The sequence below is a fragment of the Phaenicophaeus curvirostris genome, chromosome 6 (genome assembly GCF_032191515.1).
Source record: "Phaenicophaeus curvirostris isolate KB17595 chromosome 6, BPBGC_Pcur_1.0, whole genome shotgun sequence".
Classification (NCBI taxonomy): domain Eukaryota; kingdom Metazoa; phylum Chordata; class Aves; order Cuculiformes; family Cuculidae; genus Phaenicophaeus; species Phaenicophaeus curvirostris.
Window position 1 is genome coordinate 23,099,296 of NC_091397.1, and position 17,610 is coordinate 23,116,905.

At 35.5% G+C, this 17,610-nt stretch overlaps 1 protein-coding gene across 2 annotated transcripts in view; it reads left to right on the forward strand.

The window, feature by feature from the left end:
- The window catches only part of RUNDC3B (RUN domain containing 3B), a 56,097-nt gene that overhangs the window by 28,995 nt on the left and 9,492 nt on the right, over nucleotides 1–17,610 (forward strand). For both annotated transcript variants that reach the window (XM_069859595.1, XM_069859596.1), the window contains 2 exons: nucleotides 840–1,008; nucleotides 5,887–6,044. In XM_069859595.1, the coding sequence (XP_069715696.1) occupies nucleotides 840–1,008; nucleotides 5,887–6,044 (327 nt within the window). The remainder of the gene's footprint in view (nucleotides 1–839; nucleotides 1,009–5,886; nucleotides 6,045–17,610) is intronic.

Below are 17,610 nucleotides of genomic sequence, written 5' to 3' on the forward strand. Positions count from 1 at the left end.
ATTGTTAGGTTTGCCAAAATGAAGGAAGCAGTTGGGAGTTAGGAGTAGTCTTGGAGATGTACAGTTGAATGTGAAGCATCCTAGCTACTCTTTTGAAGTCCTTATTAGGTTGCATATTAATGACAAATTGCATAGTTCAGTTAAGGCAGGATCATGGAATTGCAAGAATCACTACTTAAAAAAACTAGTAAATGCTGTTAATGTAGTGGAGAGCATAGCTGCAAGGGAAGATTTCGAATGGGAATTGGGATAAATTCAAATTCTTGGTTTTGAGACAGATGTCTGAATTCTCTGGCGTACATTGATTCTGCATGATATGGAGATATTTTAACAACGAATATGCATGCTGTATGGGGAGATACTCATGTTCTGTGAAGTAACTATAACCATAATATTCCCACTTAAATTTATTATGATTTAATGTAACAACTATCACTTTATTACTTTTTTTTATTTTTCTGGGTTTTTTTTAAGAAATAAATAAAATCTATTTCCAGCTACTACTTTTACTTTGAATTTCTGAAGGATAGATTAAGTCACATTTCCTTAGATAGTATGTTGTAATACATTGGGCCTTTGTGTTTTAGGACAGTATCCCACGTGCAGTAGTCTGACTTTCCTAAGACAACTTGCCTAGATAATAATCAAATTTTCGCCCATTCTTTAGGTGATTCTACAAATAAAAGCTTGAAAATTAAGTTGTGTTTGGTCTATCATTTCTATTCTTTTTGTTTACAGAGCTTTAGATGTCTATATGAACTGTGGTGCTTTAATTTCAAGGGGTATTTGCATTTTAATAAACACAGTTTTTCACTTGGCTAATAAAAATGATCTTTCAGTTCTGACAGCATCAGCAGTGATGAAGAAGAACTAAGAACACTGGGCAGTAGTGGCAGTGAAGGCAGTACTCCAGAGAACATTGGTCCTCCTATCATCACGGATGAAAACAGTTGGTACAACAAATGCAAAAGGGTAGAACAGAAGTACCGTCTGGCATTGGAACAGAAGGTGAAATATTAGTTTGGGGGGAGGGTCGCTGATGAAGCCAAAGCTCATCACCAGCCAACTGGTGACATATGCATTTAAGTAAAGTCAGAAAAATATATTAAATATTATTTATCTTCATGTAAGTGGTCTTAAAATTTTTGATTAAGTATCTAAGTATCTTTGGTAATTGATTTGAGGGAAAAGAGGTTTGGAGAGGAAGGAAAGAGAATAATAATAAGAATTCAGAGGTCAGATTTCATAATCTAATGAGGAAGCTTTGGCTCCTTTTTCCAATCTCAGAGTTACAGGCAGTCTGTCTCTGAAGCTGCTAGGCTGCGAGTTTGAAGTGAAAACTGCTGTAGAAGCCCTAGAATTTTATTGATGTAGGTAGACTCATAGTTGAAGGCTTTTTGAAATGATAGTGATGTTAAATTTTAACATTTATTCTTACAGTAAACAAAAATGATCTAGGAATGAAAAGCAAAACTACCTCCTCTGATAGTTGGATTTTTATAAAAAATGTATGGATTTTTATAAAATATATAGTTTTCAGACCTGCTAGAATGAGAAAGGAAAAAAGAAAGAGGGTGTTTGCATTTGATTTTAGTAATTTAGGTGGCATACTGAACATTATAAAAACCAAAGGCAGGTCCTTTACCACCCAAAATACTGTTAGTTAAAAGTGAAGTGATATATACATCCAACCTTTTAGTATTTTTAAAACCAAAGTGCTTGTTGGTTTTTCGTAACAGCATGTTACAACTACAGAGACAGCACCACATAGTGTCTGAGGGGCAGAAAAAAGGGGAAGACTGTTCATAAACACGGAAGAAATAGTGCACAGGAAAAATGAAATGGAAGACAGATGAAAGAAGAGAAATGGTTAATGTTTTCAAAGAGCTTTATTAGTATTTTTAGTATTCTTTTTTCCTAGTGTCAGAATGTGATTTGATGAAACTCTGAACACAGTAAACCATATTGAAAGGCTGGGACTACGTAAGGGTGCTTGGAGGTGCAATTATTTCCCCTAGTTTAGGGCATTAGAGTCCCTAGATTATCTCTCTGCCTTTCTAGTTTTCACTGTGGTAAGGAGAAAAAAAATACATATTTTTTAAAAAGAAAAAAAGAGAGGTGCAGATGGGATCTAGAACAGATATTCTGCCAGTTGAGGCTCAGTACATTCACTGTGACCCAGGTCCTGGTGCCAACTCAGTCACATACATATTTAAATTCTAAGAATGGTTGTTGGCATGGGTTTGGCCTGGGATAACTAGCACTGTCCCCAACTATTTCAGGTCACACTCTGTGAATTAGTGTTTGTCAGTGACCATTTCAAATAACTAGTATGACTGCACATATGGTCCTTTGGAAGTTGAGTTTTAGTATAGATATAGGAAGACTGAGAGAATATACCTGAGAAGGAGTCCTGGCAATGCTCAGTTCATTAGGGTAAATGTAGGTATGGATTGATAAACATCAGTCTTAATATGAAATGGGTGGAATCAAAGATGGTTTACTTTTAAACCTGGTTTAATTTTTTTCTAAGTAACAGTGAAAAAGTCAGACATGCTGTGGGATGATAGATAGGAAATGTATGGTTTAAAAATATGTACACATTTATTTTCTATTTTGAGTCCCTTAGACTTCTTGTTTTTGAAATATGACCTTAAATGTTGGCATCCAGGTTACTGGTATGATCTTCTAAGCCAGTGTGATACTGCCTTCCACATGGAAAGAACTTGTGTTCCCTGGGCCTCTCTCTAGTACAGAGGATATATTCCCTGCTTTTGTAAACAAAATGTGCCATTCAAAAGTAATCTTTTCAAATAGATAAACAAAATGAAAACCTTTCCCTCCTCACTCCAGCAGTCCTTGAAGCACAGGAGTGTATTCAAGACAGCATTTCATCCTCATATCTAGACAAAAGCATAGTAACGGTTTGAACTCTGCTCTTCCACACTCGGCCCTTAAGATTGTAAAAATATTCTGGGGTTTAATGAGGAAAGTGTCATCAGCTGTGAAGAAGCATTGAAAAGAACAAAATAGGTGGATGTTTATTTTTCTTGGCACATCCAGGTGGTTTATATTCGAGGACATCCCATGAAGGATACGCCATCAAAGTTGTGACAGACATCTATAGAAACTGTATTGAAACATGATGTCCAGATCTTCTTGCCAGAGTCACTGGGAAGCTTTATGGCTGCAAAAGCACAAAGATCTTCAGTGGCTGTAGCAGCAAATGGAAGGTTTGGTTTATTCATAAGTCTAAGATCTGGAAACATCCTATTCCATGAGAAGGCATCCACTGTTGTGATAATTAGTATTTAAAATTTTTGAGCATTACAGTTTCAGTGAATCACATTATTCCTTGTTGTGTTCTCTTAATGAACTGCCTACTTACATAGTTACGTAATTATGTAATTATGTTAATTCTTTGAAAACTGCGGTGCACATAATACAGTTTTCAAAATGATAGGTACTCTGACAGCCATTGACTCTTTCATAATTTTCTACATTTAGAATACCTACTTGACAACTGCAGTGGCAAAATAACATTTTATTCCCAGAGACAGAAAACTTTTCATTGTCTGATTTTCAGTTGGGGTGCGCCTGCTGAATTTTTACATTATTTGCTTCAACAGACTACATCTGTTCTGTTATAACTTGAACAAATGACCATTAACAGGTTAGATGGACTATTTAATAGAGCTTCTTTCCTGAATGTTTCTCTCCTTCCCTTTTTGGTACCTTTTTCATGGCAATAAGTTGCAATAACAATCAAGTTACACACAGTGCAGTAGACTCCAGTTAATCAGACACAGAGTGTTTCCTTTCAAAGGGTCTTCCTGACATTTTGCGTGTTGGAAAACCGGATGTTTGTGACAGGAAGACCAAGTTGAAAATAATGTATTTTTAGTAACTGATATAGTGGGTCTGATAGATCCTTCTTTTGCTCTGTTGCAGAAACAATGATAAATTCTTTTTGTGCTTCCTAAGCAAGGATGTGTACTGCAGTTAATAGCATAGGTAAATAATGTTTGCTATGGTCACAACATGACAAGTAATTGCATTGAAGCTAGGATAAAGGTATCTGTATCTTCTGAGTTGTTTGAATAGTAGAATAGGGTCAGGTATTATTTTAGCAAGGTAGATCCCAGCATTGTTTATTGGATCAACAGTGATATGCTGGTTTAGGCCAAGAGTCTTCAATTATCTTGCTATCCTATCTTGGATACTTGCCCAAAGCAGATGTGGAGGGAAGAATAAAAACAAAGCCAATGTATATGCACTGTTTTTCCTCTAATACTTTCTTGGCCAGTGCATATCAGCTGAAGGACTTCCTGAAGCTGATAAGGTTTGTCTGTTCAGTGACCTGTGATGGATCTCTCTTCCCAATATCTGTCAAATATCCCCGTGACCTCATGTAAATTTTAGGCATCCAAACCATTTTTTAGCAAAGCATTCTGCATATGTACCATCTGTTGTGTGGAACACCACCTCCTTTTCTGTCTTTTGAATCTGGCTCCTACAAGCTTGATTTCATGGTGCCTAGCTCTTGTATTTTGAAAAATTATGAACAGTCACTTCCTTCCTGTCCTCTCCAGGCCATTCTGGAAATAGGATGAGTTTGCCTTTTCCAAGTTGTGTTCTGTCCAGATTAATGAGTCATAGTTACACATTTGTTACTAATGTAGAAGTTTTTGAATGGTGTAAACTGTTCACTTTTGTATAGTAAACTGCTAAATTCTTTGTGTACTGTTTATACCGGAGTTTTATGTGCTTTCGTTAGAAGGATTATGCATCTCCACATTGTTATAGATGCAGGTATATACTATTCATAATATTCTGTTTCTGATACTGATGCTTCATACCCAAAACCTTTTTGTGAAATGTTTGTTTGATGTTTCTGGGAGGCAGGAAATTTATATATTTCCTAATGCATTATTTAGTACTTTGAAAACACTGCTTAGAGCTCCAAGGAGTACCTCAGCAGTCAAGATAACAGCCACATTCATCTGGGCAGCACTAAACTTATTAAATCCAGTTTTAAATAAGAATTGATAAGAAGTTACTGGTATCTGACTTGCTGGGACTCTGCCTGAGAAGAAAAAGAAATAGCTGCATAGTATTGTGACTAGGTGCGTAATTTATGCACAGACTCTGTGACCGGCCTGCCATCACAGCTGCTGTTAAATACTCACATTGTGAATTTTTGTAAACGACTAAGTAGTTGAAGTCTGATTAGGACTGCTGCATATATTTTATAGTATCAGCTGGAAAAATGATTACATAAATGCACATGCAGATTCCAGCTGTTCTTGTCCAGTGTTACTGAAAGAAGTGCCCTTCACCAGTTGCCCTACCTTGTGCTTTACTGTAGATTAATATTTATTTCAGTAACTTTTTCTTTGTCCTTTTAGTGTGTGATGTGGTATTGCAGTTTTCAAATAAACTTTAAAATAATGTGAGATATTTTCTATAATACATCTGGATCCGTTTCAGTAACCATACAGATCCATATAGATCCATTATACTCTTGTCCTCTTACGCAAATCTAACATCCTGCATCTGTTAAGTTGCAGGGTTCTGATCTTTTTCTTCTGCTAGTGACTGTTCTGTGTCATTTTCATGCTGGTGGCATTCCTGTCTCATTGTTTCATCCATTATTTTACTCCTCTGCACCAATACACATAAGTACATAATTTTTTTGCTACCTGTTAGGAAACATCATGTTAACCTTAGGTCAATTTACTAGTCTTAAAAAAAAAGAATAAAAAAGCCTACAACAAAACCAAAGTAGAACTGTATACATCTTAAACCAGAAAAATGTGAACATGCATTATGAAAAGAATTTTTGACAGTGTGTTCTTTAAAGCTTTCTAACACTTATATTTCCAGGGTTACCTTGAAGAATTGGTACGACTCAGAGAAAACCAGCTATCTGAATCTGTCTCACAGAATAAACTACTGTTACAAAGAATTGAAGATATGGATCTAGCCCATAAAATGGAGAAAGAACAGCTGGAATATATCATTGTGGAACTGCAAGACCAGTTGTAAGTCAGTATAATAGGGAAACATTGTTAGTGCAGTATTACTTAAATTATTTAACTTATTTAACTGTAATATATTAAAAACTTATGTTCTTATGAAAACAAGTCAGGCTTTTCAAGGAAATGCATTCATTTTAGCTTTTCTCTTTTATTCCCCTGACATGTTTTATATTCAGAAATGTCTCTCCTGAAAACTGCAGTAGTGTAAAACAGAATAATTCTGAAATTATTTCTTGTCTAGGTCTGAAATAGCTTACAGTAAACTTGCTTAAATTTTAACCTTTTTTTAATGAAATGTTCTTTGTATTTTATTGCTTCCAGCTTTAAGGCTACCCTTTAAAACATATTGGGAACAGCTTCCTTTGCAACACTATTTTTAAAACACTGGGCAGGAAAGGATAAATAAATATTTATTTTCTTTGTATAGATTCTATTTTATTTGCAGGTAGCTCAGACACAGTAGTAGTTCATCTGGTAGGCCTAAAAATATTCCAACTGATGAAACAGTTTGCTACTCACTCTTTCTTCAATGAAAAGAAAAATCCTTAAACAACAAGAGGTTTAATTTTTAATAGCCTATGTAACTCCTAACATGGTAAATATTCGAGTATCATGAGATCCTTACACAGTTTATCCTCCCAGCCCTGTCTGTTGGGTAGAAAGTTGTTGTCCTTTCGCAGAGACACTCCCTGGTGATGTTTAAGACCCAGACAGATAAAGAATTGTGGGGTGGTGAATTGCCACAAGACTGCTATAGTGAGCATCTGCAGTAATTATCTGTTCCATTCTGTTCATAACAAACACAAGATAAATATTTTACCTTATATCTGGAGTAATTTACATGTGTCTGAGCCCTTAAGTGAAATGGAAATCATCTGTGGCCTTTGAAAGAAACCAAGATGAAGAGAATATAAAGATGGCTTTGGGGTACTTTAGTTCCCTTTGCCTAACTTTTCAGAGACACCACCCAGAAGGACCTTTTCAATGCAGTTAAAATACTTCTAGCTTTTTTTTTTCCTTCTGCTCTCTGTCTTGTGGTAGATAGTAGATTGGTAGATAGTTTGATTGCCAATGCTTGAAATGGATTTTATGAAAATCCTCAAGAATACAGCATTTGCATTTTATTTATGCCAGTTTCAGAGCTGAGGAAGAAAAAAGATGGGGGTTTGAGTCCTTTTTTTCCCCCCTCTTTTTTTCCCCCCTCTTTTTTTCTGATTACCTGATTTTTTCTGATTACGGTTTTGAGAGATACCTGTTCTTGAGATCTATTCCAAACTTACTGAGATAGCTAATGATTCACGTTATATTTCTTTCACCTCCCTGATTATTGTGGGAGTTAAACTCACTCTGGAAATTTTGAATGTGCAGACCTGTTGTTAATTTTTTAGCTGAGCTATACGCAATCAAACTGTTGTAAACATAACAGTCTTTGGGACTTGATTTTATTTGCTGACACTCTTACACAAAGGTTCAAATTGTGGAGGAGTTTCTGTTGTACCTTGACAGCGTGTTCTTGTGTAGGTGTTTATGAGAGACCGCAGTCAGAAGCCTGGAGTACACGAGGTATTTGGAAAGACAAGTGTAATTTTATAATGTTATTACTTCAAGAGTAGTGTGCCTGTCAGATAAACTCTTCTTAAAGTGTGCCAGGAACTCATGGCTCCTAATTGGGGAGAGCAAAGGGAAGAAATATTCCTAGCAGGTTTCTGATGGTCAATATCAGTCATAATTAATATCTTTTAATCATTCTTCTGTACCTTTTTTCCTTTTTTTTTTTCCCCTTTCCTTTTTGTTTTTTTTCATTCTGACTAAGGGTGGCCTGGCAGTGGAGTATCAGTTGCATCTCTAATGTTTCTGTAAAGAGGCATGAGTTTTGACCAATTGCTTTTTCTGATAAAATCATTTTAGAATGGTGTTCATGTGATCCCAAGTCTTGGTGTTTTGCTCCCCTACCATTAGCAGCATTTTGAAGCAGTGAATGTATGCTGTAATCTTTTTGAATTCTTAATCAGCAGGTAAGAGCAAGTTTGGGATTGTAATTCTGCTTGAGGCATTCTACATTACTGTTTGTAAAACATTTTGAGATCTAATTTAGGATCATTTGCTGTGTAATGGAAACTACTATAAATAAACATTCTATATTTTCCTTCTAATGATGCTTTTCTAGTCCACTGGTGGCTGTTGTTAAGGTAGCAATTCTACTGCTTCAGTCTTCTCTTGAGTTAGTATTTGTTGATATTTCAAAAAATGGTATTTCACAGGAATGCAGGTAAAAAAGATTTAGGTATATTCTCCGCGGGTTTTTGGAGAATCTGAATCTGTCTGCCTCATCTGCCTCCTGTCCCCAGGGTAACACTAGTGATCAACAAGGACTTTTGGTTATGAATTAGATTACTGACAAAGAAACTTTTCCATATTCACTTCTAATAAGGCAGTTTGCTGTAAAGTATGAAATAAATAAGGAGATTGGAGAAATTTGCAAACAGCTGCTATGCAAAACTCGATGTTCTACTAATTTCAGTATTCTAAACTATCTCACACATTTGAGTATCCGAACTACAATGAACAACATAGTTTTCAATTTAGATAAAAGCCATTTCATAGATCTCATAAACAAAAATATCTGGAAAACAGTGATGCTGAATTTTTTTTCAAATTAGTTCTTCAGAAGAGGGTAACATTTTTTTCTCTTTCAACTTAATTGGATTTCTTTGTAATATGCCCACCCATCTGGGGATTGGACATCTCACTTTGCTAGCAGGAGGCTGATGGCCAGCCAGGTTAGAAAAATGAAACTGCAGTAGATTACCTGTTCATCAGTTGGACACATTTAAACTAAAGCACAACTGATCAAGAAGAAGGTCTAGACTCGACATTAGGAAGAGAGTGGTCGAATACCTTGCAGAGGCTTCCTAGAGAGGTCATCGATGCCTCAAGCCTGACAGTGTTTAAGAGGACAATGCCCTTAACAACATGCTTTAACTTTTGGTCAGCCCTGAAATGATCAGGCAGTTGGATTAGGGTCCTTATTTTAAGTCTCTTCCGACTGGAACTATTTTGTTCTATTCTACAAACACCCTGCTCTTTTACTATGTTTTCAGCATCTCCAGATGAAGTGATTGCCTTGTGATGTGTGTCTATTATAATAATGATCAGACATATTCTGGCTTTCATTTGCTTTCTTCAGAGGTGTTTGCTGTCACTGGCACATGTGTTTGCCTGAGATTTGTAGTCGAACACAAGAAAACAGTGCTTTTGGCTCCACTCTTCTGTGGAAATAATGTATTTTTACAGTGAATATGGGGCAGTTCTTAAGGCCTTGAAGCACTTAAAATTAATAACTCTTAAATGCTTAAAAATAAAAGCTCACAGGAGAACTGCCAAGAGAAGCCTGTGGTCCATGGCATGTCTAACAGAAGAAAACTGTTTAAATTCCATAACATTCAAAATGTGATGGATGGAAGAGGTATCCCAGTTCATCAAGGAACTTGTATCCTGAAGTATTCAAAAGTCAGAGGCAGGCATTTCTTCATCCTCTAAGCTCTTGCAAAAAAGTTTTGAATGTCTCTTGGAGCAGAGGCATTTAATTGTGCACTCTATTAGTAAAAAAAATCTGAGCAACCCCCCTAATGTACGTATATTTATTTATGTATTTATAAATTATATACATGTACTGATGTAGATTATAAAACATACAAAAATAGAAATTAAAAAGGATGAGATAAAGATGAAATATATATTCCTATATCCCTGTCTTGTTCTGCTGTTTTGTGGAAGGAAGGAAAGTCAAGAAAACTCTTCCGTGTTTGGAATCCTGTGGCTCAAATGAGACTCAAAATAAATTGGAGGGACACTCATGTCTTACACTGTTAAGTTTGTCTGTAGAATTAAGAATGTTTTGTATGTTTCAGCAAATTCTAAATGTTGTTTTATTTAAATTGGCTGTTATTTCGGAACTGATCAGGCTTTTCAAGGTCCCAACAGTGCTTATACTCCATTCCTAATATTTTAACATAGCTGTCTGGTAGATCCAGTAGTACTGAAGTTCCTATCTAGATAATACAAATGTCTTTGTGAAGAGAGGAAATGGCAGTTTAGTTGCAATCCTGAGAGAACATTTGTTACAGTGACACGCTTTTAATTACAGTAAATATTCTGTGTATGTTTCCACTCCTGAGCTATACACAGCCTGTCACTTACACTTCACTCTTTTCCAGGCATTGACTGTTGGAGTACTCTGTCCACACACGTATTTTTCCCTGTGTTAGCACTGCACTGAGCTCAGGCTAATGCCTCCTGCCTTTCAGAGAAGTCCATCAGCTCATTCTCAGCAGCATCTGAACATAGCCACAATAGTTCTGTGAGAGCAGCATGCCGGAGTAAGTTCATACATGTTTTAAGTCCAGGAAAATGAGCTTCTCTGTTTCAAGTACACCACACCCTATCAGATATGTTATGGAGTTCTTAAAGGAAGATTTGCTATATTCTTTGTAGTAAAGATGATTCCTTTCCAAAGACCGATCACGCCCCATTTGGTTAAAAACATGCTTATGAAAATAGTATCTGTGCTTCCTCTCGTTTTGTCAAAGTTCTGTTTATAAATGCTCTTGAGCCTTCAGAGTGCTGCCACAAATATTCTGCCTGAGAGCAGACAGGGGAAAGTCACAGATGAAGGCACAAAGGTTTAGAGGATGTAGGCTATACCTGTGCTGCCAGGGAAAAGCAGAGAAAAGCTTGGCCAAGGAAATGGAAGCAGACAGGTCTAAGCAAAGGCTTTGAAAGTTAGCCTGTGTTTTGTATCTCCTGGCAAGTAAAACTTTAAATGTGGGTTGTCTGGCTTTGTAATACTCACTAAAATATCTGGAGAAATAGGAAAGCTGGATCACTTTTTAGCATTCTTACCTTCATTTTCAAATAGTCCTTTTGTAAGATTTTTTTTTTTTTTAAGAAACCGAATTCCTCAGCTGCATAAGTACAGTAAATCCGATTTGTTATAGCTACTTTATTTTCTTACTGAAAGGAACTGGGAGATTTAATGTTTGATCTTCTTAGCAATTTTCCTTCCTTAGAATGTCAAAACTGAGAATCCTAATCCTTCTTTCCTTTTAAAGCTTTCATAGATCCTTCCTATCAAACCATAATTCACATTAGCCACGCTTTTATTTGTAATGCTTCCTCCGTGTCCTCTGACTCTCTCAAGTTTGCAGGAGCAGTTTTAAAGCCTTAGCATCACAGCATTTTTTGTTTTCAGTGCCTCCTTTTCTCAGCTTGTCTGTTATTTTTTTTAATTAAACAACATTGGAAAAAATACTTATTTTGACAGACATTAAAGCTGTTTTTTTAAGCAGTGTTTTGGATTTTATTTTTGTGGAATTCTTTTTTTAGAGATTCCTGCAGTATTGTGTGCCTGTTCTGTTTCATGAGGGTGTGGATAGACAGCAAGAAGGAATGTTCTGTTTTCAGTGAGGTGGAAACCTGTGAAGACATGGGAGTTTCCTTTGTTCTTAAGAGTATAACTAGGAAAAGTTCAGCTGGGCATGGTACCTGGATAGACAGATTCCTGCCATTCAGACTGGAGCGTATAGAGTGAGGCACAGCGGAGAGATATGCAGAATTAAACAACATTGTAGCCAAACCTCTGACATAACGGAGGCCGTGCTATTTTTGGAATTTGGAAGGATTGTATGGGTTTATTTCATAACAAAAGCCGGAAGTTTCTGGATACACAGCAGCCCAAAGAAAAGAACTTACTCTGCAAGATGCAGTGCATGGGGAAGTATTTATTTTAAACCATCTTATTTTAATTTCTCATTCTGAACTTTTTAAAAGAGGATTTTAAAGTTTTATATTAAAATAAACCTTTAATTTTAAACAAGCTAAAAGCTTTTGAAGTTATTTGGTGTTTTCAAGGACAAGATGTGTTGGTATATTTACAGCAAATGCTGTCTGACACCAAAGAGAAAAATGCTCATTTTTGTAAGGAGGCAGGGTTTTTTCCTTACTGGATTAGAGAACCATAGTGCCTTTCCTTTGACTATTTCATATATGTAATGAGATTAGTATGGCAATCTGTCCCTTTCTCTGAGTCTCTAATGTGTAATACTAAAATCTATTTCTATGCTGGCATCCTTTCTCTTTCCTTCCATAGCTACACTTCTATGGAAAAAGACATTGCATAAAAGTAGCAAGCAAGAGGGCTTTAAATTACTTCGACATTAGTGCTTTGTGCATTCCAAATTCCAGAATTTTTATCCAATGTAGAATTCTAAGATCAGGAACAGCAGGAAGGCTTTTCAAAATAATAATGACAAGAACTGAACCTTCGAGGGCCTTAGCGCATTGCAGTTGCAAACGATGTGCATCCCCAGTAGGAAAGCATATTGTGTGGATTGTGGAGTTTCATCTTCTGTTAATATTACCTGAACTTACCCGATCTGTGGCAGAAAGAGAACACATGCTTTTAGGCATAGTAGTGCTTAAGGGCCTATATGACAAATATCAATATTTTCCTGTTTTAATTCCACAAAGTTAATTGTCTCATGTCTGGAATGTATGAACCTCAGGCTTTGGTTTCATAAAAGGGTTTGAATAACTTGATATTCGCTGCAAATGGAGGGGATAGAGAACATAAGCTAAAAAAAAAATGGGGTAAGACAATCATGATGTATAATCATTAACTCCCGGAGTCCAACAATAGAGACTGAATTTGATTTCTTTGTGCTTTACCCATTTAGGTAAATCAACTTGCATTACCATTTGCTTCAGAGTGTCCCTATTTTTCTTGCTTCATTTCTTAACCCTTGCATATGTTTACTGCAGATTTTCTACTGTATTCTGGAAGATACTGATGGGAAAAGCTAGTGTTTGAAAGTCCTTATACATAAGTGAGAAGAGTTCAACAAAAATTATTTTTACATTCTTCTAATATATTTAATGCAAGTTACATGAAGCTCAATGCCAAACTAAGTGGACTTTAAAACAGTAAAAATATTTTGATTTTTTTTGTGACTGTGGAAGAATAGCCTCAGGATAAAATGGTGAGGAGAAGCTGGTTTTATATTTGCAGAGACATTAGTTTATCATTGATACACTGCATCAGCCTCTCTAAGTTTCTTTAGATAAAAGAAATTTTTACTGAAATTATTCTAAAACTTTTTTTTATTTGGCTATATTTATTGGTTTAAATAAATCAGATAGAGAATTAAGCATCATTCAGTAAAAAGGAATAGAAAAAGTAATTTTATTCTTTCAAAATAAAATGTAAGCTTCTCCAAAGTAATAGTTGGACCAAAAGAAAGATGAGTTAGGGTCAGTGTCTGTACAGAGGCAGTCACAGAAAAGTTTGGTAGTTGGTTTTTTCAAAGTTATGAATTATATTTGTAAACTTAGGTTATAACTTGGTTTTCTTTCTTTGAAATCCAGTTTTTGTGTCTTGGATTTTCTCAATGTTTTGTTAAACTAAAACATAATTTTAAAAAGCTTAAAAAAAATTAAAACCATAATTTATCTGAAAAGGCTTAAAATAGAAAATTTGAATATTTGAAGTTATAACCAAGGAAATACAGGGTAATGTGTTACCTGATTTCTTAAGCGAGAATTTTTTATTAGCTGCCTTTCTATTTGCATAGCAAGTGGCTGAGATTTAGATTGATGGTTTTTATGTTTGTCATTGAAATGTTATTATGCAGCCACTTAACAAAACAAAATTTTCAGTATTTTATTATCCAAATTATAACTCAAATTACACTTGGCAAAGATTTCTATTTGCTGCCTATTTTCTCTTTCCATTTCTCCATTTCTACTGTTCTTTTCTCTGCATGTGTTTTTTTGTTTGGGTTTTTTTTCCCCCCCTTTCCTCTTGGATCGTATTTTTTGTCCTGCATTTTTATTCATTCTGCAGTTGCCTTTGATTTTGAAGCTCTGACTTATTGTTTGCATAGTTTGAGAGTTATAATAATTCCTGTTCAGGGAAGAACTTAACAGTAGTCATGGTAAGTCAACATTCCTGTATTCACTTTTTTGTAATTAGAAACACAACATACCGAAGGACCTTATATGCTAGCTATGGCAAATATTTGTCTATATAGAATATCCATCTTACAGTTATAACATCTCTGCTGGGTATCTCTGCTGCAGCTCTTGCTGGCTTAATAGATGAATAGAAGTTAGAAAAAAAGTGGTGATTTTGTCAATCCAGTGTTTATCTGACCATTTGGGGGTTGATACTGCTGTTTTTACTGAATCCAAGGGCAGCATGTTAAAATGTCATAAAAATATTGAGAAGACCCCTGGTTTTGGTGAAGTTTTCCTGATCTGTTCTGAAGGAAGATCTTGATTTTCTTCACCTGCCCCTATGGAAACGTTTGTTTTGTGGTTTGGTTTTTTTTTAATTGGTTCAACTATTGGCAGATAACTCGTAGTTATCTGACTGATAAGGAAAAAAAAAATCCTTGAATGACAAGCTCTGTTTGAGAGGATGTTTATTAAAGGCAAGCATCATAATCTATCAAAAAAAAGCTGTCTGCCCTGGGTCCTCCATTTTTCAGCAGAAAGGATCTGATAGTTGAAGAACAGAATTAAAAGCTGCTCATTAATTTTTTAATAGTTTGTTTGCTAGTCAAGTTCAGTATTTTTCAGTGTAAATGTGGGATCTGAGGAAACTGTGTTGTGCCTGTTATCCTCCTCCAGGGGAATCTGGCCTGGGTATTCTTCCAAGGACACGAAGAGTGTCAGTCACATGCTGCGGTAGTATTTTAATGAGCACACACAAGGTTAACATGCTGTAGTGTGTTTTGATCCACTCTGGATGTCTGTATCCTGAAATAAAATCTCCACCTTAACTGGACTAGAACTGAAGGGTCAAGCTGCTGATATTTCTGCCAATATTAGCTTAAGTTACTCCAAAGGTCAAGGATATCAAAGGTTGTATAAAATTGATGACAGTAATTTTATTACTAGAGGATATATTTCAAGATCTGTGTGAGATCGTAAAGGAGGACTAAAAACATTGCTGAAGAAGCTTCAAGGGGATCTGTTTTGTGGGACAACTAGTACTGTTGCTGTTACTCATGAAGATCTGTTGGCCAGTCAGGAAGAGCAAGAAGATGTGGTGTGGTAGGACATGCCTGCTTTTCTTTCACTGCAGCGGTTGCCATTAGAAAGTCTGCTGGGAACTAACTACTTTACTTTGGCATCTAATTTGGGGAATACTATGCCTGTGCACAGGGCACAGAGAGAGGGGATATATTGCAGCATCAAAATCTACTGGTAAGTATCTCATTTTCATACCTGCTGATCTAATTTCTCAAAGTCCAATGACATACCAGTCCAGGCAGCTCGCTGTGCTGACAGCTTGAGAGTTCCTTTTGGTTTAGAGTTGCTCTTACAGATTTCAGTTATACTCATGTATGCTATCAACTTGAGTTTGCATTCCATGTTTCCTGCCCTAAATAAAGGTTTTTAAAGCTTGTTCTTTCTTATTCTAATGTTTTTATTTTTTTTTAAGCTTTTATTTTCACTTTTACTTTTCACTATCAGGTAGTTCTTGAACTGGAACACTCATCTGATATAATTCCCTTTCTTAGGGAATTAGTCTGTTTGGTTTATTTCCTGTCTTCATCTGCTGGTAGGAAGGCAATTTGCCAACTGGACTGGCATTTTCTGGATTTGGAGAAATTAAAGTTGCAGGTAAGAAATTATTATTTTTTCAAAGGCATAATTGGAAAGAGAACTAACTTTTCGTTTATTAAACAAAAAACCTGTGTAAATGGGTCTTTCAGAATAGGGTTCTAATTATGTGAATCTGGATTTGATCCAGGAGAATTTGGAAATCCAGTCTAGCTGGAATGAGACCACAAATTTTATGTGGTTCCAAGATAAGGCCTTTCTATATTAGCTTGGACTAAACTGGAGATTAATTTTTGTTTACTTACTTATTTTTAAATTCCCAGATGTAATATAGTTACACTATAGAAAGTGACAAAGCTAATCACCTCTTTATATAATTTCCATTCTGCGTGCGGGAACCCCACGTACAAGCTGTCTTTTGTCCTCATCCCCCAACTATAGATGAGCAAATCAATCTGAGCCACAGTTTCAAGATGCAGAAGTCTTTGATATGTTAATTCAAAGGCGTAATTTATCCTTTTATTATTAAATGTGTACCATACCTAATGGTATTCTGCTTGTGCTTAATAAATAATCTCAAAATATTAAAACATCTAATAAAGATCTTCAATAAAATAATAAAAGTTGAGGAAATCAGCAAGTGAATGTTCTGGAGAGTACCTGACAGAGACAGGGCCAGTGAACAATAGTGGAGAGGGATGTTTATCAGAAGACTTCACTAATCTCACTTTTCCCTACTTCTTAAGCACATGAGTAAAGGACTGAAATCAGAAATTTAAAAGCATGCAGAGAGGATTCTGGGAATACCTGTATAAATCTGATTTTAATGCAGTGGCTGTTGCTGTTATTCTTGAGTAAAAGTAAATAAATTTACAAACCTGGAGGGAACATATGTATCTGCACGTAAAGCAGACATTTATTCTTAACTTGGGTGTATGTTAGTATCGATTAGTTAATGAATCATCGGTATTCTTTTGTAACAGGCAGTAGTTCATTAGCAGAATGCTTTTCTTTTAATTAATACTTTTCATTGTTTTTTTAAAAGAAGCTTAATTTAAATAGCAGTTCCTGATGCAGAGAACAAAAAATATAAATGGAAACAAATATATATTAGTTTTTAATTATGTGTTCTAGTGTTAAGATGATGTTCTCATCTCTTTTACTGCTTGTTTTTCCTAACAAGTTATTCGTTGTAGCACTATTTTGACTTTGTATAGAGTTTTTCTTTTTTTTTTTTAAACATTAAAGAAGAGCCACCACAGTTTAAATGTCAAAACTTAAACAGGGTATCCTCAGCTAACATGGTGAGACTGTGTATGTTATACTTCTCTTATATACTTGTATTATGGAAAAATCTATGCTGTGAAGCAATACAAAAGATATTTGATAATTTTAAAAAATAATATTTGATAATATTTGATATTCAATAATTTTAAAAAATTTGAAAATACTGTCTCTAGCATCACCAATGTCTCTCTCCTGTAATAAATCCCAACAAGCATTTTGTTGGGTTTGCCTCACCATTTTTCAGTATGAGAACAGCAATTCAGCAATTACTTCTGAAGGAATTAGAAATCTTCTCACTCTGACTGACATGTCTTTGGTATTTTTGAACTTTTGCAGTTTTTTTCAGAACTTTAAACAGGATTTGAACTTACCTTATGAAAATATTTGTTGGGGTGAAAACCGCTCAGGGCACAAATGTTGAGAGCAGGAGAAAAATAATTGTTTTCTCTCTGCAGATCAGAAAAGAGGGCTTCTGCTACTTTTTGCCAGTATGATTATAAATGGATGGAAATGGTTGTAGGTAGAGAAGATATGAGTTAATGGATGGGGGGAAAAATTTCACAGGCTCTTAGAGAACCAAGAATTTTTTTGTGCCTAGGTTCAATCAGTTTAATGCCCACCTTGCTTTCATAATAAATTCTTATATATTCTTCCT